General features: G+C 46.3%; 1 protein-coding gene across 9 annotated transcripts; it reads right to left on the bottom strand.

Moving 5' to 3' along the window:
• Window positions 1–3,946: 3,946 nt before the first annotated feature.
• Window positions 3,947–16,670, bottom strand: LOC141104617 (uncharacterized). Of its 9 annotated transcripts, none has more exons than XM_073594269.1 (7): window positions 16,498–16,670; window positions 7,504–7,639; window positions 7,241–7,372; window positions 6,957–7,154; window positions 6,696–6,827; window positions 6,486–6,609; window positions 3,947–6,075 (listed from the first exon to the last, which is right to left on the bottom strand). In XM_073594269.1, exons 2-7 carry the CDS (start codon window positions 7,606–7,608, stop codon window positions 5,261–5,263), a joined length of 1,506 nt encoding a protein of 501 aa, XP_073450370.1. In that variant the 5' UTR covers window positions 7,609–7,639; window positions 16,498–16,670; the 3' UTR covers window positions 3,947–5,260. The 9 variants fall into 9 exon arrangements, with proteins under 9 accessions (XP_073450370.1, XP_073450369.1, XP_073450364.1 ...); XM_073594268.1 differs by lacking the exon at window positions 16,498–16,670 and adding an exon at window positions 10,993–11,136; XM_073594263.1 differs by lacking the exon at window positions 16,498–16,670 and adding an exon at window positions 8,923–10,224.
• Window positions 16,671–23,954: the final 7,284 nt, after the last annotated feature.

Raw genomic sequence — 23,954 nt, 5'->3', positions numbered from 1 at the left:
CGGGATTGCGTGTACATGGCAAAGGTTCATAGATCTTTTCCCTGCTGAAAATACAGGCACAGCAGCTTATTCATAGGGGTGGCTGCCCCCCCCCCCCCCCCCCCCCCCCCGGGGCTCAAGTGCATTTTTGATGCCTTTCCATGCCTCATACGTTTTTTTTTGGGGGGGTGGGGGTGGCGAGGGGATTGTAGGAGAGGATTGGTGGTTAAGCACAAAGCCCCACCAAAAATACAGCAAAAAAACCCTACATGCGTTTTTTGAAGTGCGTCGAGTAAAGTTGTGGACCTAAAAAATGCAATTTCCTGCATGAAGAATAGTCCCAAAAATGCACCGCAGGAAACTGTTTAGATGTGAAGGGGACCCGTAGGAACCCATGGAAATAGGAGAGTCCTGTGTTCCGGCTCTTCTGAAAACGGGTTAAAAAAAGCACAGGTGTCAACCAAGCCATAATCTGTGCAGACTGTGTCTGCAGACTATCCCTCCTCCTCCGCTCTCCTGTGTGACTGTATCTCTGCAGACTATCCCTCCTCCTCTTCTGTGTGACTGTATCTCTGCAGACTATCCCTCCTCCTCTTCTGTGTGACTGTATCTCTGCAGACTATCCCTCCTCCTTTCCTGTGTGACTGTATCTCTGCAGACTATCCCTTCTCCTCTCCTGTGTGACTGTATCTCTGCAGACTATCCCTCCTCCTTTCCTGTGTGACTGTATCTCTGCAGACTATCTCTCCTCCTCCCCTGTGGGATTGTGTCTCTGCAGACTATCCCTCCTCCTCCCCTCTCCTGTGTGACTGTATCTCTGCAGACTATCCCTCTTCCTCCCCTGTGTGACTGTGTTGCTGCAGATTATCCCTCCTCCGCTCCGGTGTGACTGTGTCTCTTCAGATTATCCCTCCTCCTCCTGTGTGTCTGTCTCTGCAGACTATCCCTCCTCCTCCACTCCTGTGTAACTGTGTCTCTGCAGACTATCCCTCCATCTCCACTCCTGTGTAACTGTGTCTCTGCAGACTATCCCTCCTCCTCCACTCCTGTGTAACTGTGTCTCTGCAGACTATCCCTCCTCCTCATCTCTGATGTGATTGTGCCTCTGCAGACTATCACTCCTCTCCTGTGTGTTTGTCTCTGCAGACTATCCCACCTCCTCTACCACTGTGACTGTGTCTCTGCAGACTATCCCACCTCCCCCTGTGTGTGTCTCTGCAGACTATCCCTCCTCCTCCTCTCCTGTTTGACTGTGTCCCTGCAGACTATCCCTCTTCCTGTGTGACTGTCTCTGCAGACTATCCCTCCTCCTCTCTCCTGTGTGACTGTGTCTGCAGACCATATCTCCTCCTCTCCTGTGTGACTGTGTCTCTGCAGACTATCGCGCCACCTCATCTCCGGTGTGATTGTGTCTCTGAAGACTATCCCTCCTCTTCATTTCCGGTGTAACTGTATCTCTGCAGACTATCCCTCCTCCTCTCCTGTTTGTCTGTCTCTGCAGACTATCCCTCCTACTACCCTCCTGCATGACTGTGTCTCTGCAGACTATCCCTCCTCCTCTACTGCTGTGACTGTGTCTCTGCAGACTATCCCTCCTCCTCTACTGCTGTGACTGTGTCTCTGCAGACTATCACTCCTCCTGTGTCCCTGCAGACTATCCCCCCTACCCTCCTATGTGACTGTGTCGCTGCAGACTATCCCTCCTCCTCCTGTGCAACTGTGTCTCTGCAGACTATCCCTCCTCCTCTCCCATGTGACTGTGTCCCTGCAGACTATCCCCCCCACCCTCCTACGTGACTGTGTCCCTGCAGACTATCCCACCTACCCTCCTATGTGACTGTGTCCCTGCAGACTATCCCCCCTACGTGACTGTGTCGCTGCAGACTATCCCTCCTCCTCCTGTGCAACTGTGTCTCTGCAGACTATCCCTCCTCCCCTCATGTGTGACTGTGTCTCTGCAAACTATCTCTCCTCCTCCTCTTCTGGTGTTACTGTGTCTGCAGACTATCCCTCCTCTTCTGTGTGACTGTGTCTCTGCAGACTATCCCTCCTCCTCCCCCCTGTGTGACTGTCTCTGCAGCCTATCCCTCCTCCTCATCTCCGGTGTGATTGTGTCTCTGCAGACTATCACTCCTCCTCTCCTGTGTGGTGTGACTGTCTCTGCAGAGTATCCCTCCTCCTCTCTCCTGTGTAATGGTGTCTCTGCAGAGTATCCCTCCTCCCCTCTCCTGTGTAATGGTGTCTCTGCAGAGTATCCCTCCTCTTCTCTCCTGTGTAATGTTGTCTCTGCAGAGTATCCCTCCTCATCTCTCCTGTGTAATGGTGTCTCTGCAGACTATCTCTTCTTCTCATCGCTGGTGTTATTGTGTCTCTGCAGACTATCCCTCCTCCTCCCCCCCTGTGTAACTGTGTCTCTGCAGACTATCCCTCCTCCTCATCTCTGGTGTGATTGTGATCGCCAGACAAGCCCGCAGAACCCGCACAACAAGGAAGTTCGTGCAATTCGGGCTGAAATTAGGTCACCGGAGGAGGCGGGGACAGGGATAGTGATGACAAAGTACAGGCTACGCGCTCTGAGCTCACAGCTCCTTCTACCGGCCTAGGTCAGTAGAAGGAGCTTTGAGTTCCAAACGTGTAGCCTGCAATCTGTCGTCGCGATCCCGGTCCCCGCCTCCTCCGGTGACATCATTTCCGCCCGAATTGCACGGACTTTCTGGTTATATCGAGGCGTCCCAGCTTCCTGGCTCCTTGCATCCAGCCGATGGGACCGCCAGATAAGCCAGGCAGGACTTGCATAACCGGGAAGTCCGTGCAACCCGGGCGGAAATGACGTCACCGGACCGGGATCATGATGACAGAGTGCCTCTAAGCCAGTAGAGGGAGCTGTGAGCTCCAAGCGTTTAGCCTGCACTCTGCTATCACGATCCCAGTCCCCGCCTCCTCCAGTGATGTCATTTCCACACGGGTTGCACGGACTTCCTAGTTACATCGAGGCGTCCCAGCTCCTTGCATCCAGCCGATGGGACCGCCAGACGAGCCCGCAGGACCCGCATAACCAGGAAGTCTGTGCAACCCTTGTTCAGGTCATTCACCTGTCTGTGCACCAGATATCTATTTCACGAGATTGGAGTTTTCACCACTTGCCCTCCGGAAGGTTTTACCCTCTTCATGACCAGGTCATTACTTGCTATTCAGCACTTCGCTACTTTAACTGGCAATTGTGCGGTCATGCAACACTGTACCCAAATTAAATTGATATAATTTTTTCACACAAATATAGCTTTCTTTTGGTGGTATTTGATCACCACTGGGCTTTTTTTTTTTTTTATTACATAAATGAAAAAATGAAAAATACCTGAAAATTTTGCAAAAAATAATATTTTTTACTTTCTTCTTTAACTCATATCCAATAAAAAAAATTTAAATCATTATATGTCTATAAATAATTTCTTCATAAATTTAGGCCAATATGTATTCTGCTACATCTTTGGTAAAAAAAAATATAAATCCTAGTAAGTATATTAGACAAGTGCATGATTAAAACATTTGTTTCGTTTAGATTTGTTAATCTAGTTATTTCATTTTGGTAAATTCGAATCTCTGTATAACGAAATAATATTAATTCAGAATGAAACGAACCGCACATGTCTAAAGTCTATATTGTTTGGTTTGCGTGAAAGTTATAGCGTCTACAATCTATGAGATATATACTGGAATTTTAATTTTTTATTTATTTATTATTTTTTATTTAATTTATTATTAATTTATTTAGTAATGGTGGTAATCATCGATTTACACCCATCTATATGTTTCATATACGTAGATTTTAGCAATTTTTACTTTCAGACGCTGTTTTTTTTTTTTTTTTTCATTATGGCTTAAACATGAGGCTAGGTTAATGTTCCCGCCTCATCGTAATCCTCCTGAAATGTAAAGCCAATCTGTATGGTGAATAAAACACTGAAAATTGTACCATATATGACAAATGTACACTTTTATTTTGTTATAAATATAAGACAACATTAGTAATTTTATTGACATAAAAACTCTTATTTACAACAATTTGCTCCTTGATATCCTTGGTGCTGCACTCCTTTGCATTACTCAGTAGTACCCATAGAAACAGTACTAAACAGGACTAGAAGCTCCAGAACATTGTAGAAAGGCAAATGGTGTCTCAAATGGGTATTGCAGCCTTCTCCATGTGAGAACAACCTCGTCAACTCAGAACATGAACTCAGAAAAGCTTCAGAACATTGTAGAAAGTCAACCTTCATCTCCTTTGGATTTCTTGTGATCATATGGTCCTCTCATTAGGACTTTATTTGGGTGGAGGTTTTTGAAGCATGTTAAGAGGCACTTTGATCAAAAGCCTGCCAATGCAGGTGCACCAGAACAGAGATATCTTTGAGAGGGTTGGTGAGTAGAAGCAAAGTTGGCACAAGTGTGGAAAATGTTTGCCGTACTCTTGACATCAGAAGACCTTCACTTCGAAGTGATGTCTGAAATGGGTATTGAGGCCTCCCCCATGTGCGAATAACCTCGTCACTCAGAACATAAACTCAGAAAAGCTCCAGAACATTGTAGAAAGTTGACCTTCATGTCATTTGAGTCGCTTGTGAATGAGGAGTAAATGGTCATCTCATTATGACTTTATTTGGGTGGAGGTTTTTGAAGCCTGTTAAGAGGCACTTTGACCAAAAGCCTGCCCACAGGGGTGCACCAGAACACAGATATCTTAGAAAGAGCTGGTGAGTAGAAGCAAATTTAGCACAAGTGTGGAAATGTTTGTCGTGCTCCAGCCATCAGAAGACTTTCACTTCGAAGTGATATCTGAAATGGGTTTTGAGGCCTCCTCATGTGAGAATCAACCACGGCGCTGAGAACATGAACTCAGAAAAGCTCCAGAACATTGTAGAAAGGTGACCACCTCTTTTGGGTCTATTGTGAATTAGGAATAAATAGTTGGCCCATTATGACCTTACTTGGGTGGAGGTCCTTGGAGCATGTTGAGACACACTTTGACCAAAAGCCTGTCCACACGGGTGCACCAGAACAGAGATATCTTCGGGAAGGCTGTGAGTAGAAGCAAAGTTGGCACAAGTGTGGAAAATGGTAGTTTTGTAAATAATGGTTTATTCCCCCCCCCCCACGAAGACAAAAAGACCTCCTGCCAGGGGAAATTTTTTGAGCATGACACAACTTGAGTTTTCAATGAACGATTGCTGAGTTTTCGATGAACGATTGCTCTCCAAAGTTTCCCACCCTTCCAACATGACAATTAACTCTGGTCTTTGTGGAGTTTTAGATGTTGGGCAAGGCTAAATTTCTGCTTGAACCGTTTGCAGCACTCTGGACAAGGAAAAGGACGCTCGTCCGTGTGTGTCCTCTCATGTTTGAGGAGTGTACCTCTCCGTGTAAAACCTCTCCCGCACTCTGCACAAGTATATGGCATTACACCAGTGTGGGTGCGCTGGTGTCTGAGGAGTGTTCCTTTCTCTCTATAGCACTTTCCACACTCCGAACATGAAAAAGGAGACTCGCCTGTGTGACTTCTGAGATGTATCATGACATAACTACGCCGTTTAAAACACTGACCACACTCTGGGCATGAATAAGGACTTTCGCCGGTGTGAATTCTTTGATGTTGGACAAGACCATCTTTGTCCCTGAAAGACATCTGGCATTCTGAACATAAATAGGGATACAGACCAGTGTGCAGGTATTGATGTGCAACAAGATGTGCCTTTCTGTTAAAACATTTATCACACTCAGGACAGGGAAACATCTTATCGCCTTTATGTTTGACAGTACTTGACTTGATTGGTGACGGCTCCTTAGAACTAGAATTGCCTTTTGACCGATTCACAGTGTGACCATTTTTGTAGATATTTAGGGAACCAGCATGGGATCTATCAGAGGACCCCTTAGGATTTAAAAGAACCATTGACTTATCCACACGGTAACATCTGCTCTGTATGTATGGAGTAACAGGCTTCACTTTTGAAGAATATCGGGCCAAGTCATTATCTCTGGTGCTGGAAGCTGGAGATAAAATAGGATGTTCCTCCAAGGAATTCAAGACGCCATGTGAACCTGGTGGGAAGAAAATGTTTTAACACTAGGTCACAGCGTGCATAGATTAATGACATTGTTATATTGAGGAATGGAGATGGACTTTTCATATGGTGTACAGTATCTCCTCATTTGTTGGGAAATGGAACATGACATTCTACTGAGGAATGGAGATGGACCTTTCATATGGTGTACAGTATCTTCTCCTCATTGTTGGGAACATGAGGTTATATTAAGGAATGGAGATGAACCTTTCATACGGAGTAAAGTGCCTCCACCATTAAAGTACTAAAAAGTTCCAACCAAATGCAGCATATACAATGAATTGGTCAAATATATATTTGTTACAAAAGTATAAAATGACTGTTTCAGCTGTTGCTTGAATAGGTTGGTATCTCTGCTTAGCCATGTACAATCCAGTGTCCTCTTACCCGGTAATGTGAGGGGCGGCTGATTCTCCATCATTACATCCTTGTAGAGATCCTTGTGTCCTTCTAAATACTCCCACTCCTCCATGGAGAAATAGACAGTGACATCCTGACACCTTATAGGAACCTGACACACACAATGATACAGTCACCATCCAGACACATCCCTTGTCTGTTACTGGATAATGTCCCAGAATTCCCAGCACCGCTCACCTCTCCTGTCAGCAGCTCAATGATCTTCTTGGTAACTTCTAGAATCTTCTGTGTGTCAATTCTCCTTGTTAGAAGTAATTGAAGTGCAGGAAGTGTGAAGGTCACGGAGTCAGCAGACTTCACAGAAGGGCTCTATATTTAAAACAAAAGAACAGTGATGTAATGTGACCTCCCAGAATCCTCCTCACCTCTCTGGTCAGGTCTGTGTTTTATTAATAGAGATAAGAGTGATGTCATGTGACTTCCCAGAATCATCCTCACCTCTCCGGTCAGCAGGTAGATGATCTCCAGGGTGAGATTCAGCATTATATCATTGACGTGAATGTTCTTGTTTTCTAGTTTTACATAATTTAAAATGTTGTGGTCCTCCATCATCTTGTAGAGATCCTTGTGTCCTTCTATATACTCCCACTCCTCCATGGAGAAATAGACAGCGACATCCTGATACCTTATAGGAACCTGACACACAGAATGATACAGTCACCATCCAGACACATCCCTTGTCTGTTACTGGATAATGTCCCAGAATTCCCAGCACCGCTCACCTGTCCTGTCAGCAGCTCAATGATCTCGTTGGTGACTTCTAGAATCTTCTCCTTTTTGGTTCTCTTGGATAGCAGTGATCGCAATGGAGGAAGTGTGATGGTCATATGGCCAATATTCTTTACAGAAGGGCCCTATATTTAAATAAAAGAGAAAATGTGATGTCACGTGACCTCCCAGAATCCTCCTCACCTCTCCGGTCAGGTTTGTGTTTTATTACTAAAGATAAGAGTGATGTCATGTGACCTCCCAGAATCCTCCTCACCTCTCCGGTCAGCAGGTAGATGATCTCCAGGGTGAGGTTTAATAACCTCTCAGTCATGTGACTCTTGTCCATCCTTAGTGCTGCGGTAATGTATTTCTGTTTCATGCTTCCCTCTTACCTTCGGAAATCTGAAAATCTGTAATAATTACATAAGAAATGAATGATAAAGATCCAGTAACTTGTACATTAAATTTGGCAATTTTCTTCATTGTAGGGAAATCTGCCATAGACTCACCCTGACATTATCCCAACATTGTGTGGGGATATCTGAGTCAGTTTTACAGCTAGTGATCCAGAACAGTGTTAGGCCACCACACATAGAGAATAGTGTATGATCATCACCAGCTCTGGAATGGAGAACGGTGCATGATCATCACCAGCTCTGGGATGGAGAACGGTGCATGATCATCACCAGCTCTGGGATGGAGAACGGTGCATGATCATCACCAGCTCTGGGATGGAGAACGGTGCATGATCATCACCAGCTCTGGGATGGAGAACGGTGCATGATCATCACCAGCTCTGGGATGGAGAACGGTGCATGATCATCACCAGCTCTGGGATGGAGAACGGTGCATGATCATCACCAGCTCTGGGATGGAGAACGGTGCATGATCATCACCAATGGGGAACAGTGTGTGACCACCACCCTTCGAGAACAGTGTACAACCACCACTCTTGGAGAACAGTGTATGACCACCACCCTTGGGGAATAGTGTATGATCATCACCAACCCTGGAATAGAGAACAGTGTCTGAACATCACCACTCTGGAATAGAGAACAACGAATAACTGGAGAACAGCAAATGACCACCACCCATGGAGAACCTTGTATGACCACCACCCTTGGAGAACAACGAATAACTACTACCTCTGTAGAACAGTGTATGACCACCACCCTCGGAAAACAGCGTATGACCACCACCCTCGGAGAACAGCGTATGACCACCACCCTCGGAGAACAGCGTATGACCACCACCCTCGGAGAACAGCGTATGACCACCACCCTCGGAGAACAGCGTATGACCACCACCCTCGGAGAACAGCGTATGACCACCACCCTCGGAGAACAGCGTATGACCACCACCCTCGGAGAACAGCGTATGACCACCACCCTCGGAGAACAGCGTATGACCACCACCCTCGAAGAACAGCGTATGACCACCACCCTCGGAGAACAGCGTATGACCACCACCCTCGGAGAACAGCGTATGACCACCACCCTCGGAGAACAGCGTATGACCACCACCCTCGGAGAACAGCGTATGACCACCACCCTCGGGGAACAGCGTATGACCACCACCCTTGGGGAACAGCGTATGACCACCACTCTTGGGGAACAGTGTATGACCACCACCCTTGGAGAACAATGTATAATCATCAACATCTCTGGAATAGAGAACAGTGTACGATCCCCACCCTTGGGGAACAGCGTATGACCACCACTCTTGGAGAACAGCGTATGATCATCATCGATGGAGAACAGTGGAGGGCAAAAAAAGAGAACCTCAGAGCTAAGGTTCACATAGATGGCCTGAGTCCCCCTTCCCTCCAGCTACTGTGGAACATTTATGGGTTGGCTGCGTCGTTATGTACAGCATGTTCCCAAGAAGCTCTATTCAGAGGCTGAACACACATTGAGACCGTGGAGATTACAGAGCTCTAGAAGCAGCAGGCGCAGGGCCCTCCAGCTCCTCTTACAGTTTGATGTATTCAGCCGTATTCATGTACCCAGCTGTATTAGGGCTTCACCCAGCCCAGTCTATGAGGAATACAGGAAAAGGACAGAAAATAATGGCGTTCCTCCCGAATTTGCAGCCCTGACTTCAGCCTAACTTTAAAGTTTGTGTCCCCTTCAAAGAGGACCTGTCAGTAGTGAAGTATGGACTTTACGATTCCTGATTTGTTTTCTAGGGCACAAGGTCCAGGGCTGTCGCCTTTGTTCTTCAGTCACTAGATCTTGATCGGGGTATCTGGTGGGGGAGAGGTCAGAAGATGGACATGGAGTGGTATGGAGAATCTTCACACACAACCAGAGCTGATGCATGGAGGTAAAATATTAATGACCAGTGGAGTCCAGTCTTCTCTAACTTTACCGACACGGGATACGAAGTTCGAGCAGTGCCAGGAAACAACATGACCACCTGATCCCGAGAGTCACAAAATCACCCCCAGCCATAAAGGGGAGGCCATTTTCTTGTAGCCAATCTGTGCTAACAGCCAATGAATGGACACATTACATTAATCCCTCCCTCTCCCATCCACTGTACATTAAACCTTTACTTCCCTGTCCCATCCACTGTACATTACACCTTTACTTCCGTCTCCCATCCACCATACATTACCCTTTACTGTCCACCCATCCACTGCACATTAACTCTTTACTTCCCTCTCCCATTCTCTATACATTAACCCTTTACTGTCTTCCTCCCATCCACTGTACATTAACCCTTTACTTCCCTCTCTCATCCACCGTACATAAACCCTTTACTGTCCTCCTATCCATCATACATTAACCCTTTACTGTCCTCCTCCCATCCACTGTACATTAACCCTTTACTTCCCTCTCCTATCCACCATACATTAACCCTTTACTGTCCTCCTCCCATCCACTGTACATTAACCCTTTACTTCCCTCTCCCTTTCATCATACATTATCATACATTTTCATCATTATCATACATTTTCATCATACATTAACCCTACTTCCCTCTCCCATCCTATGTACAATAACCGTTTACTGCCCCCCCTCACATCCACTGTACATTAACCCTTTACTTCCCCCTCTCATCCTATTTACATTAAACCTTTACTACCCCTTCCCATCCACCATACATTAACCCTTTACTGCCCTTCTCCAATCCACTCTACATTAACTCTTTACTTCCCTCTCTTATCCATCATGCATTAACCCTTTACTACCCCATCCCATCCACTGTACATTAACTCTTTACTGTCCCATCACATGACTGATGAAAGGGTCCCACACGGCTCCGAAACGTTGCACTATGTCTTCTGTGATGTGATCATTCTTCAATAAAGATTTGGATGTAATTGATGATCCGTTTAGTGCTGGCGAACATTTAGACCCCTTTCAAACTGGGAGCGCTTTTTAGGCATTTTAGCGCTTAAAATAGTGCCAGTAAAGCGACTGAAAAGCACCTCTTAAGTCCCCCCCAGTGTGAAAACCATAATGCATTCACACTGGGGCGGTGCGCTTGCGGGACGGGAAAAAAGTCCTGCAAGCAGCATCTTTGGTGAATCCAGCGCTCCTCCACCGCCCCTGCCCATTGGAATGAATGGGCAGCGCTGCAACACAGGCGCTATTATGGGAGGCAGTTTTCAGGTGCTTTACAGATGCTATGTTTGGAGCTAAAACACCTGAAAACCGCCCCAGTGTGAAAGGGGTCTTAACACTTTACTGTTCCCCTCCACTGTACATTAACACCTTAATGCCCCTTGTCCCTGCCATGTCACCCCTGGACTTACCCCTTGTTGCTGCCTCGTATCTTGGCTCTGTGATTCTGTGGAGTCCTCCTGGATGTACTGTACAGCCAGCTCCATATACACCCCTCTATGTGATTCCTCTTTGTGTGCTCTCTCTCTATCCTCCTTGTTTATCATTGTCCCCCGCCCACTTTACATTAACCCATTCACTGCCCCTCTCTCCCATGCACTATCCATTAACTCTTCACTGCTCCCCCCCCCTCCACTGTAAATTAACCCTTTACTCTCCCCTCCCTCACTGACTGTACATTAAAGTAGAAGTACATGCACATTGTTTTCTTTATTTGGATAGAATAAGGGAGGGTTATGACCCCTGTCAGATTTTTTTTTATCTTTTGCCATCTCTGTCCCCATTAGGGAGATTTCCCTTCACTTCCTGTCCCATAGCCTAAACAGGAAGTGAGAGGAGACACCTCCAAAGTAGTGAAATTCCTGTTTTTTACCAGAACTAGTGTCCCCATTGGAAGATTTGCTCTCTACTCCTGTTCTGGTGACAACCCAGAATTTGGGATCTTTGTTCACTCTTGGCGATAAATGGTAAACACGACGAATAGGGAGGATGAACCTCCCTTACGGCGACACACAGTAATAGAAACAGAGGTTTCTATTGGCAGGGGTTCTAATCCCTCTCCACTCTGTCCAAAACTAGGAGAAAAAAAACACATTTGTTTAGTTATACTTTAACCCCTTACTGCCCCCTCTCCCACCCACTGTACATGAAACCTTTACAGCCCCTCCCCCACTCTGTGTACATTAACCCTTCACTGCCCTAGCCCCCACTTTTTACATAGCTCCCAACTGTCCCTGTTTTCGAGGGACTGTCCCTGATTTGGAGCAATGTCCCTCTGTCCCTCTTTTCCCTTCATTTGTCCCTCATTTTTGGTCTGATCTATAGAGATGTATAAAAAAAGGAACTTTTTATCTTTCAAAAAGTGTTTCCCAGTGCTAAACCTTTCATCCAATTTCTAAATGGCTGCATTTGTACATTTTAAATATATCAATGCCGCTGGTCCACGGCTATTTACATATCAATGCAGCCACTATTTACATATCCTTGCAGGTTATTTACGTGTAAACACAGTGTCTGCAGGTGAGTCATCTGCACATGGCAATAAGGCAGAGCTGGGCAGCATTAGTAACAGAACTTCACATTGAGGCCTGGTTCACACTAGTGCAATGCCAGACATCGCATGTGATTCGCACCGCATTTCTGTGCAGATCACATGCAATGTCTGTGCGATGCGATTTCAGGCATACAAACTGTTTAGCTGAAATCGCATCGCATTCGCACCAAAATGGTGCAGGACCCTTTTTTTTTGGTCCGCGTCGGAATCGGATCTCATGGGTTTTCACACCTATGCGATTTGATTCCTGCGCCATTTCACAGTTCGCACTGCGATCTTCGAACCGATCTGGGGGTGTCGTTAATTTTACATTGACACCCTCAGCGGTTCGCAGACCTCAGTGTGAACCACTGTGCAATTCAGGTGCCATGCGGGAACCCGCACCGGATTCACAAGGTTCACGCATTGCACTAGTGTGAACCGGGCCTGAGCTATCTGGACACAGCACGGGACTAAAACTTCAAGGGACGAGGGAATTTAAACTGGGATGGTTGGCAAGTATGAGGCAGCTGCTAAGGGCCCCACAACAATGATGAGGCCCAGGGCAGCTGCCCCTTTTGCCCTGCCTTAACCACTTCCGGACTGGCTCATGACGATATACATCGGCACTTTGAAGAGGAGTATCGTTGTTATGGCAGTAAACAGAAATCTGGAGAAAGTGTGTTAGAATTCTGGGGAAGGTTCATGGATGTATAGACTCAGGAGGCTGGATTATCCACACTGGCAAATATGCATAGCTTGATGATCCAAACTTTCATAAACAACCTTAACCACTTCAATACTGGGCATTTTCACCCCCTTCCTGCCCAGGCCAATTTTCAGCTTTCAGCACTGTCGCACTTTGAATAACAATTGCGCGGTCATACTACACTGTACCCAAATGAAATTTTTATCATTTTTTTCCCCACTAATAGAGCTTTCTTTTGGTGGTATTTGATCACCCCTGCGTTTTTTATTTCTTGTGCTATAAACAAAACAAGAGTGACAAGTTTGAAAAAAACACAATATTTTTTACTTTTTGCTATAATAAGTATCCAAATTTTTTTTTTTAAACAAATTTTTTCCTCAGTTTAGGCCGATACGTATTCTTCTACATATTTTTGGTAAAAAATATCGCAATAAGCGTATATTTATTGGTTTGTGCAAAAGTTATAGCGTCTACAAAATAAGAGGATAGATTTATAGCATTTTTATTATTTTTTTTTTTTTTACTAGTAATGTCGGCGATCTGCGATTTTTATCGTGACTGCGATATTTCGGCGGACACATCGGACAATTTTGACACATTTTTGGGACCATTCACATTTATACAGCGATCCGTGCTAAAAAAATGCATTGATTACTGTATAAATGTGACTGGCAATGAAGGGGTTAACCAGGAGGAGGCGCTGTAGGGGTTAATGTGTTGCTAGGGAGTGATTCTAACTGTGGGGGGAGGGGATTGACAAGGGGAGGAGACCGATCGGTGTTCCTCTGTACAAGGAACACACCATCGGTCTCCTCCCATCTCCCGTCCTGCTTGGTTACCGGGCAATCGCGGGTGCCCGGCGGACATCGCGGCCGCCGGGCACGCGCACCAGGACACGATTGATGCGGCGCGCGCGCCCCCTGGGCTGCCTGGAAGGCTGCGCCGTCATATGACGGCGGCCCAGAACAACAGCTGCACCGTCCCGCCGTCATATGACGGCGGGCGGGCAGCAAGTGGTTAAAGAGGAAGTAAACTCTCCCACTCTGATGCTTCTTTTCATTTAGTCAATTATAATAAGTATTTATCAAATTATAGCCACTGTTATATCCAGCCCATATTACTTACTGTTTAAAGAAACTTTAAAAAACTTGTTTCCAGGGGTAAGGCAGCGCCATCTTAAGTATTGTTTTCTGAGTCCACAGTAGAGTGTATTTCCACCCTTACATTGAGCACTTCCTGTACTGTTAACCAAGCCTCCTTCTCAATCCAACGTTTCTATGGCAACCCTGCTTCCCTGCTCATAGCTGACTTGTTTTTGTTCATAGTATTTACTTGTGCCAATTATCTAGTGTTTGCCTATGTCAGTCTTATCAGCTTCAGGTGATAAGACTGCAGTAATGTTGTCCAATGCCCAGTTTTTTCACTCCATATGATGTCACATGGTCACATGGGGTGTAGTAGGAAGCTCTGAGTGATTATGCAGTCTCGTGTGATTTCAGTGTTGTGCCGTAGGAAGTCCTGATAATAGACAGGCAAGCACACAGAGTGTGTCGTAAATCAGGGGAGCTATGGGCATGCTCAGTGATGTCATTCTAAAGAACAAAACTAATTACAACAATACTAAGCAAGTAAGGAGATATCTACAAGCAGTGTTCATTAGGGTTTTTTCTGCTGATTTACATGGGACAAAGTTGTGCGGGAGAGTTTACAACCACTTTAACCACTTCTGGACTGGCTCACGACGATATACGTTGGCACTTCGAAGAGGAATATCGTTGTTATGGCAGTAAACAGAAATCTGGAGAAAGTGTGTTAGAATTCTGGGGAAGGTTCATGGATGTATGGACCCAGGAGGCTGGATTATATACACTGGAAAATATGCATAGCTTGATGATCCAAACTTTCATAAACAACCTTAAAGAGGAAGTAAACTCTCCCACTCTGATGCTTCTTTTCATTTAGTCCATTATAATAAGTAATTATCAAACTATAGCCACTGTAATCCAGCCCAAATCACATATTACTTACTGTTTAAAGAAACTTTAAAAAACTTGTTTCCAGGGGTAAGGCAGCGCCATCTTAAGTATTGTTTTCTGAGTCCACAGTAGAGTGTATTTCCGCCCTTACATTGAGCACTTCCATAGCTCCCAACTGTCCTTGATTTCGAGGGACTGTCCCTGATTTGGATTAATGTCCCTCTGTCCCTCATTCCTCCCTATTTGTCCCTCATTTTGGTCTGACCTACATAGATGTATATAAAATGCACTTTTTATCTATCAAAAAGTGTTTTCCAGCAGTAAGCCTTTCATCTGATTTCTAAATTGCTTCATTTGTAAATTCCAAAAGCCAATATAAAGGAATAGTAGTGGTAAAAAAAAGCACTGAGTGAGTTTAACCAATCTTGTTTTTTTGTACAATTATCCTTTAAGGGGGCGTGACAAGGGGTGTGTCCTATGCCTACATACTTTTGCTGATAGGTGTCCCTCATTTCCATCTTAAAAAGTTGGGAGGTATGCACTTCCTGTACTGTTAACCAAGCCAAGACAAAGCAAACAGAGGTTTGGGTCACAGTGGGGGGGGGGGGTACCTCTTTAACACTCTCCTTCCCAAAAGGAGTTTTACAGTACTGTTTTGTCTAATATTAATGAATCCTCTCTTTAGAATGCTCAGGTCTCCCAAAGACCATTCACACTTATGCCCTGTACACACGACCGGTTTTGCCGTCGGACTAAACTCCGAAGGTTTCTCCGACAGAACTCCGACGGAATTCCATTCAAGCGGTCTTGCCTACACACGGTCAAACTAAAGTCCAAAAAAAGTCCGACCGTCCAGAACGAGGTGACGTACAGCACGTATGACGGATCTAGAAAAAGGAAGTTCAATAGCCAGTAGCCAGTGGCGTCGCTAGGGGGTGGCTTTTGGGGCTATAGCCCTGAATCTGGGGCCCATAGCCCCGAGCCTCTGCAGGGGTCTCCAAGGGGAGGGGAGGCTCTCTGGGGACCCTGATGTAAGTGGGGGTTCTCTGGGGACCCTGATGCAAGGGGGAGGATCTCTGGGGACCCTGATGCAAGGGGGAGGCTCTCTGGGGACCCTGGTGTAAGGGGGGCTCTCTGGGAACCCTGATGTAAGTGGGGGGGCTCTCTGGGGATATATATATATATATACACACCCACAGGTATATTGCTGTATATACATATGTGTATGCCCACCCAATCATATGAATTTCTTTACTACGCTGCTATGGGCTCTAGCCCCAGATCTTTTGTAGACCTAGCAACGCCCCTGCCAGTAGCCAATAGCTTCCGTCTCATACTTGCTTCACAGCATGCGTCGTTTTTGGTCCGTCGGAACAGCATACAGACGAGCGGTTTTCCCGATAGGAATTGGTTCTGGCGGAAAGATTTAGAACATGTTCTATTTCTAGGTCCGTCAGAATTTTAAAAAAAAAAAGGTCCGATGAGGCCTACACACGAGCGGATTATACGATGAAAAGACTCCGTCTGACTTTTTCTATCGGACATTCCGCTCGTGTGTACGCGGTATTAGGTTTCCCAAAGACCTCTTACGCTTAAGGCGTGTTCCGTCTCCCTTCTATATAAATTTTACGGATTTAAAGCTTTATCAGAGCCGAGGTAAGAAATTAATTTGTCAAATAAGACAGAAAAAAATACTCACCACGGATGAATGCTTTATCTAGGACGAACCCCCAAATTCTGAAAGGAATTCTACACTCTGACGAATTCACGCTGGATAAGTAGGCCACCACTGGAACACACCGAATTCGGGAGAGAGCAAATGACACGTGAAACAGGCTTGTGTGATCAGAAGTTCTCTGGCTTTAATGAGGAAGTCAACAGTTTTTATAAACAACAGAAACCAACAAAAGACGAGGGGCTGAAAATAAAACACATGTATCTTCACCTTACACAGTATTTCCTTTTCAAGAGTTTTAAACTGTTAGCATGCAAGCAGAAATAGTCCATGTCTTCATAAAAGAGGACGTCAGTCCAGGAAATGGCTCACCACAGCTTAACTAGCAGGATCTTAGTTCTATGCAGGGCTTTTTTTCAGGGGGAACATGGTGGAACTCAGTTCCACCACCTCTGGCTCAGACCCTTGTAGGCGGCTGCTCACCACAATCACTTGTAAACACAGAAGTCCGGTTTCTATGTTGACAGCTCTGCACTCTGTGTGTAACCCCCTTGAACTCTGCACCCTGTATGTAATGCAATCCTGGTATTTAATGCATCTTTAAGACCCTCCTACTGTTCGTGAAATTTGACTGACCACACCCACTATTTGATGTGATTTGGAGGGTGTGTGTGGGTGGAGGGATTTTGGGGGGTCGTGGTTGAGTTCCAGCACCTATTGTTTGAGAAAAAAAGCCCTGGTTCTATGTAAACTTCAGTTTTGCTATAGTGAAACTCATACATACACAGATTCATATCATGAGGAGGAATTTTAAAATAGAGTAACAGTTTTATACATTTCTCTTACAGCTACCTGCCATAATCCCGGTATCCTCTTCTTCAGTGAGACCTGGGAGGAGTCTGGTTTGTGCAGAGAGGTGGGAGGAGTCTGTTCTGTGCAAAGAGAATGAGGTGGGAGGAGTCTGTTCTGTACAGAGAGGTGGGAGGAGTCTGTTCTGTACAGAGAGGTGGGAGGAGTCTGTTCTGTGCAGAGAGGTGGGAGGAGTCTGTTCTGTACAGAGAGGTGGGAGGAGTCTGTTCTGTGCAGAGAGGTGGGAGGAGTCTGTTCAGTGCAGAGAGAATGAGGTTGGAGGAGTCTGTTCTGTGCAGAGAGGTGGGAGGAGTCTCTTCTGTGCAGAGAGAATGAGGTGGGAGGAGTATATTCTGTGCAGAGAGGTGGGAGGAGTCTGTTCTGTGCAGAGAGGTGGGAGGAGTCTCTTCTTTGCAGAGAGAATTCAGTGGGAGGAGTCTGTTCTGTGCAGAGAGGTGGGAGGAGTCTGTTTTGTGCAGAGAGGTGGGAGGAGTCTGCTCTGTGCAGAGAAAATTAGGTGGGAGGAGCGTATTCTGTGCAGAGAGAATGAGGTGGGAGGAGTCTGTTCTGTGCAGAGAGGTGGGAGGAGTCTGTTCTGTGCAAAGAGAATAAGGTGGAAGGAGTCTGTTCTGTGCAGAGAGAAGAGGGTGGGAGGAGTCTGTTCTGTGCAGAGAGGTGGGAGGAGTCTGTTCTGTGCAGAGAGGAGGGGTGGGAGGAGTCTGTTCTGTGCAGAGAGGAGGGGGTGGGAGGAGTCTGTGCAGAGAGGAGAGGGTGGGAGGAGTCTGTTCTGTGCAGAGATGTGGGAGGAGTCTGTTCTGTGCAGAGAGTTGGGAGGAGTCTCTTCTGTGCAGAGAAAATGAGGTGGGAGGAGTCTGTTCTGTGCAGAGAGGAGGTGGTGGGAGGAGTCTGTTCTGTGCAGAGAGGTGGGAGGAGTCTCTTCTGTGCAGAGAGAATGAGGTGGGAGGAGTCTGTTCTGTGCAGAGAGAAGCAGGTGGGAGGAGTCTGTTCTGTACAGAGAGAAGGAGGTAGGAGGAGTCTGCTCTGTGCAGAGAGAGTTAGGTGGGTGGAGTCTGTTCTGTGCAAAGAGAGTGAGATTGGAGGAGTCTGTTCAGTGCAGAGAAAATGAGGTAGAAGGAGTCTGTTCTGTGCAGAGAGAAGGAGGTGGGAGGAGTCTGTTCTGTGCAGAGAGAAGGATGGGGGAGGAGTCTGTTCTATGCAGAGAGAAGGAGATGGGAGGAGTCTGTTCTGTGCAGAGAGAAGGAGGTGGGAGGAGTCTGTTCTGTGCAAAGAGAGTGAGATGGGAGGAGTCTGTTCAGTGCAGAGAGAGTGAGGTGGGAGGAGTCTGTTCTGTGCAGAGAGGTGGGAGGAGTCTGCTCTGTGCAGAGAAAATGAGGTGGGAAGAGCGTATTCTGTGCAGAGAGAATGAGGTGGGAGGAGTCTGTTCTGTGCAGAGAGGTGGGAGGAGTCTGTTCTGTGCAAAGAGAATAAGGTGGAAGGAGTCTGTTCTGTGCAGAGAGAAGAGGGTGGGAGGAGTCTGTTCTGTGCAGAGAGGTGGGAGGAGTCTGTTCTGTGCAGAGAGGAGGGGTGGGAGGAGTCTGTGCAGAGAGGAGAGGGTGGGAGGAGTCTGTTCTGTGCAGAGAGGTGGGAGGAGTCTGTTCTGTGCAGAGAGTTGGGAGGAGTCTCTTCTGTGCAGAGAAAATGAGGTGGGAGGAGTCTGTTCTGTGCAGAGAGGAGGTGGTGGGAGGAGTCTGTTCTGTGCAGAGAGAATGAGGTGGGAGGAGTCTGTTCTGTGCAGAGAGAAGCAGGTGGGAGGAGTCTGTTCTGTACAGAGAGAAGGAGGTAGGAGGAGTCTGCTCTGTGCAGAGAGAGTTAGGTGGGTGGAGTCTGTTCTGTGCAAAGAGAGTGAGATTGGAGGAGTCTGTTCAGTGCAGAGAAAATGAGGTAGAAGGAGTCTGTTCTGTGCAGAGAGAAGGAGGTGGGAGGAGTCTGTTCTGTGCAGAGAGAAGGATGGGGGAGGAGTCTGTTCTGTGCAGAGAGAAGGAGATGGGAGGAGTCTGTTCTGTGCAGAGAGAAGGAGGTGGGAGGAGTCTGTTCTGTGCAAAGAGAGTGAGATGGGAGGAGTCTGTTCAGTGCAGAGAGAGTGAGGTGGGAGGAGTCTGTTCTGTGCAGAGAGAATGAGGTGGGAGGAGTCTGTTCTGTGCAGAGAGGAGGTGGTGGGAGGAGTCTCTTCTGTGCAGAGAGAAGGAGGGGGGAGAAGTCTGTTCTGTGCAGAGAGAAGGAGATGGGAGGAGTCTGTTCTGTGCAGAGAGAAGGAGGTGGGAGGAGTCTGTTCTGTGCAAAGAGAGTGAGATGGGAGGAGTCTGTTCAGTGCAGAGAGAGTGAGGTGGGAGGAGTCTGTTCTGTGCAGAGAGAATGAGGTGGGAGGAGTCTGTTCTGTGCAGAGAGGAGGTGGTGGGAGGAGTCTCTTCTGTGCAGAGAGAAGGAGGTGGGAGGAGTATTTTCTGTGCAGAGAGAAGGAGGTGGGAAGAGTCTGTTCTGTGCAGAGAGAAGGAGGTGGGAGGAGTCTATTCTGTGTAGAGAGGAGGTGGGAGGAGTCTGTTCTGTGCAGAGAGATGGAGGTGGGAAGAGTCTGTTCTGTGCAGAGAGAAGGAGGTGGGAGGAGTCTGTTCTCTGCAGAGAGAATAAGGTGGGAGGAGTCTGTTCTGTGCAGCGAGGTAGGAGGAGTCTCTTCTGTGCAGAGAGAATAAGGTGGGAGGAGTCTGTTCTGTGCAGAGAGGTGGGAGGAGTCTGTTCTGTGCCGAGAGGAGGTGGGAGGAGTCTGTTCTGTGCAGAGAGAAGGGGATGGGAGGAGTTTATTCTGTGCAGAGAGAAGGAGGTGGGAGGAGTCTGTTCTGTGCAGAGAGAAGAGGGTGGGAGGAGTCTGTTCTGTGCTGAGAGATGGAGGTGGAAGGAGTCTGTTCTGTGCAGAGAGGAGGTGGGAGGAGTCTATTCTGTGCAGAGAGAGTGAGGTGGGAGGAGTCAGAGCAGAGAGTCAGTGATTGACAGTCAGCAGCTCTCTGGTCGGGGAGCTGTGAGAACTGAGCGATCTGCGGTGGTCGCTCGCTTGGTTCTCAGTGTTAGAGCCACTGGAGACCGATACTGCTTTCACCTAGGTGAGTATGATTCTAAAAAAAAAATTTCCCCATACTTCCCTTTTAAAACTAGATACCCCATGGTATTGGATATATAAAAGTTAAAAAGTCAGGTAACATTAAGTTAGTTATTTATTCAATGTTACCCAACTTTTTGAAATTTATACATCTTATACTATTGGCTGCTTGGTTTTAACTATGACCCCTGAGGAGGGGATACTATATTAATATTGTATTGGTATGAAGATGTCCTTATCTTTTTTCTAGCCCTGATGAAGATGGCAGTTTTGGACCCCCGAAAAGCATTGGATTGTCCTCCTAATTTTTAATGGAATAACGTCATATCCAGGCCTTTGAGTACTGATGGCACAATAGTGGCACTTCAGATTAGATTTTTATTACAGTGCAGAAGAAAGCATGATAAGTCAATAATGAGGAAGGGTCAGCTGAAGGGCGAGCACAGGCAATACGGGTGGCTGGTCTTCTACCCTTTTCCTATGTTTTTTTTTGGTTACAGCTTCCAAACTTCAGTTTTTCTTTAAAAATGTAAAAAAATGTAAAAAAGTATTTATGTGGGCCCAGTGAGCAGCGAAACCTGGGTGAATAGTTCCTGTAGTCATCACCCTAAGTCTTAACATGAACCCCGACATTGCGTTCACTGCTCTACCAGCCACCGAAGGGGCAGCATTCTATTGCAGGATGTTGGAAAGGTGTGCCAGATCTCTAGTTCTACAAGGAGCCTGAGCTCACGTTCGGGGGGCTTCCAAAGAATACATTTTATGTACATTCTCTATACCCTATAGTGCCCCATCATTAGTGTCAGTGGAAGGAATAGTGCCCCAAGGGCTGGACAAAGGCAAGCAGAAGACCGCATGTGGCCTTTTGGTATGTGATGTGCGGCCCTCAGACCTCAGCAATCTGTAGTCAAGTGGGAACATTGATTAGTGTAATGGCATTGACCTCTAAAACCTCATATAACATGTTCCCAGTTCCGTATGGTCTTCTGCAGTAAATCCCCAGCCAAAAATATATCCTGTCCACACTCTCTGACTCCTCTATTAGGTCTGCATTTTCTAACAGTCCTCTCAAGCAATAAATGTTATGACTATTATGTGCGGCCCCTTGGTGATGTCAAGGGGGCCTCAAATGCAGACCCTAACATCACCAAAGGGCTGCACATAATGGTCATAACCAACAATGGGGCAGTTATTTCTGCACTGACACCAACAATGGGCACTATTCCTCCCACAGACACTAATGATGGGGTACTATTCCTTCCACTGACACCAACGATGGGGTACTATTCCTTCACTGACACTAACGATGGGGCACTATTCCTCCCACTGACAGCAACGATGGGGCACTATTCCTCCTACTGACACCAATGATGGGGCACTATTTCTTCCACTGACACCAACGATGGGGTATTAATAATTCCCCGCCAAAGATGGGACATTGTTTACTCCCACTGATGCCAGGACATTTTCTACTCCCACTGGCCACGGCCCCTCAAAAGGTCTGAAGCACAGTAAACTGGACCTTTTTTTAGAAAGTTTGGAGACCCCTGCCCTACAGATTGCTGAGGTCTGAGGGCCACGTATCCTATACCAAATGGCCACATGTGGCCCTTGGGCTGCAGGTTGGGCACCAGGGCTCTATACACTATGCAATTATTATGGTACCTTATGTATCAGAAGAAGAGAGATAACAGATTATTGGAGGTACCTGGACAAATATTCATAAAAATTGAAAAACTTTCAATTTAAAAGACAAAAGAAAAGATCTAAAAGATAGGCTTCCAGGTATCATTAATATAATGCCTCAATCACATCCAGCACTTTACATATCAATCTAATTAATCCTATGTTACAGAGAAGTACATATTTTATTGGCTGCTTTAGGTGGTGGACTGGGAATCTCTTGCTCTCAATACGTTTCGGGGGTGGACTGGGCACCTTCAGGAGAGTGATTAAGGCAATGGCTAAGGTCATGCAAATATGATTGTCAGGACCCGGGTGTGAACCTGCGACCTCTTCTGCATCTGGCGATGTCTCTTCCTGTTTAGCCACCTGGAATGCTGAACAGCTCCCTGGACAATTCCTCGAATGATCCTGCCTTGAACCTTGTTTCTCTTAAACCTTAAACCCTTTACTCCTCCCATGAATTTCCTATTTTAGCCATGCCTTTGCACTTCCTGTTTGCCATATTATTGTGCTCTCTCCAGCCAAAATCTCACTCTTGTTTTTCTTGGTTCCGTCTGTATCTTCGCTACCACTCGTTTCCAACCTTTGGCTTGTTCCTCAACAATGCTTCTGCTTGATCCAAACCTGTGACCACTTGTTGCCAACCTTTGGCTTGTTTACTGTCTATGCTTTGGCTTGATCCCTGCCTGCTATATCTGCTACTGGACCCCAACTTGCTCACCTCCTGCTGGGGCGACCCTGAGGTTGGTGACCTGGTACTAACTAGCAGCAAAACCAATTTTCACCATCAGGAGCTCTGGTGAATACCGGTTATTGCTTAGATTCCACACCTCAGGTGAGCCAGTTTTATCCGTCATGGTGACCTGTTGGTGGACTAATCTAGCTGGTCGGTGGGAGCCTCTCTACTGCTATAGTTACTGGTCTCCAAGGCTTTCCCCTGACCGTGACAACAATATATACACAGGTATAGAAGCCCTCATGTAGACATCTGCTTGACAATTTCGAGTATTTGGGTTTTACCATTACTGTACATAGTATGGTGACTGAGAATATGGGGAACTGGGGTGACATGGAGAAGGACCCCCAGGAGATCAAGGCAGACCATGGACTTGTGCCATTCTAAATAATTATGCAAGAGAATTCAAATACCTAATGTTTACAATATTGCGAACTGGAAAATCTCAAAAAGTTATAAAAAATTTCTAAATGACCTGTACAGTTATTTGCCCCTTTCTCTCCATATCCCATAGGGCATGATTTATTCCTTCCAACTAGGACTGCGATATAAAACAATGATCCAAAACACTTAACTACATTGGACGCAATACCTTTCTAGCTTAGCCCATCGTTTATTATTTTTATAATGGTAGCTTATGTAAGGGGCTTAATTAAAAAATCCAGGTCCACTTATTCACAAACTACTCCCTTCCTCTTATAGAATGCCCCATATCTCATGAGATAACGCTACAGCACAGAGCATTAGTGTTTTCTCACCAGATTCGGGCTACTCAGCCTTTCTCGCCTGGAAGAATGGCAACGTCACCCTTGCCCAAGCACTGCAAGTGGAAGTCAGGGGAAAGGTAAGTATCTTAGCTGGCTTTTTTACTCTACAGGTTTTTGTTTGGTCCAAGAAATATAAAATAGGGACTCTAACTACGCTGCCTTGCACAATGCTCAATGCTTGTCACTCTAGGAACATGAATAGGGCTTTTCTCCTGTGTGAAGTCTCTGAAGGACCTCAAGTTCTGATTTCCTAGTGAATGATTTGTCACCCTAGGAATATGAATGAAGCTTTTCT

This window comes from Aquarana catesbeiana, linkage group LG08 (assembly GCF_042186555.1).
Source record: "Aquarana catesbeiana isolate 2022-GZ linkage group LG08, ASM4218655v1, whole genome shotgun sequence".
In the NCBI taxonomy this organism is placed as follows: domain Eukaryota; kingdom Metazoa; phylum Chordata; class Amphibia; order Anura; family Ranidae; genus Aquarana; species Aquarana catesbeiana.
This window is presented reverse-complemented; position numbering and strand designations above follow the sequence as displayed.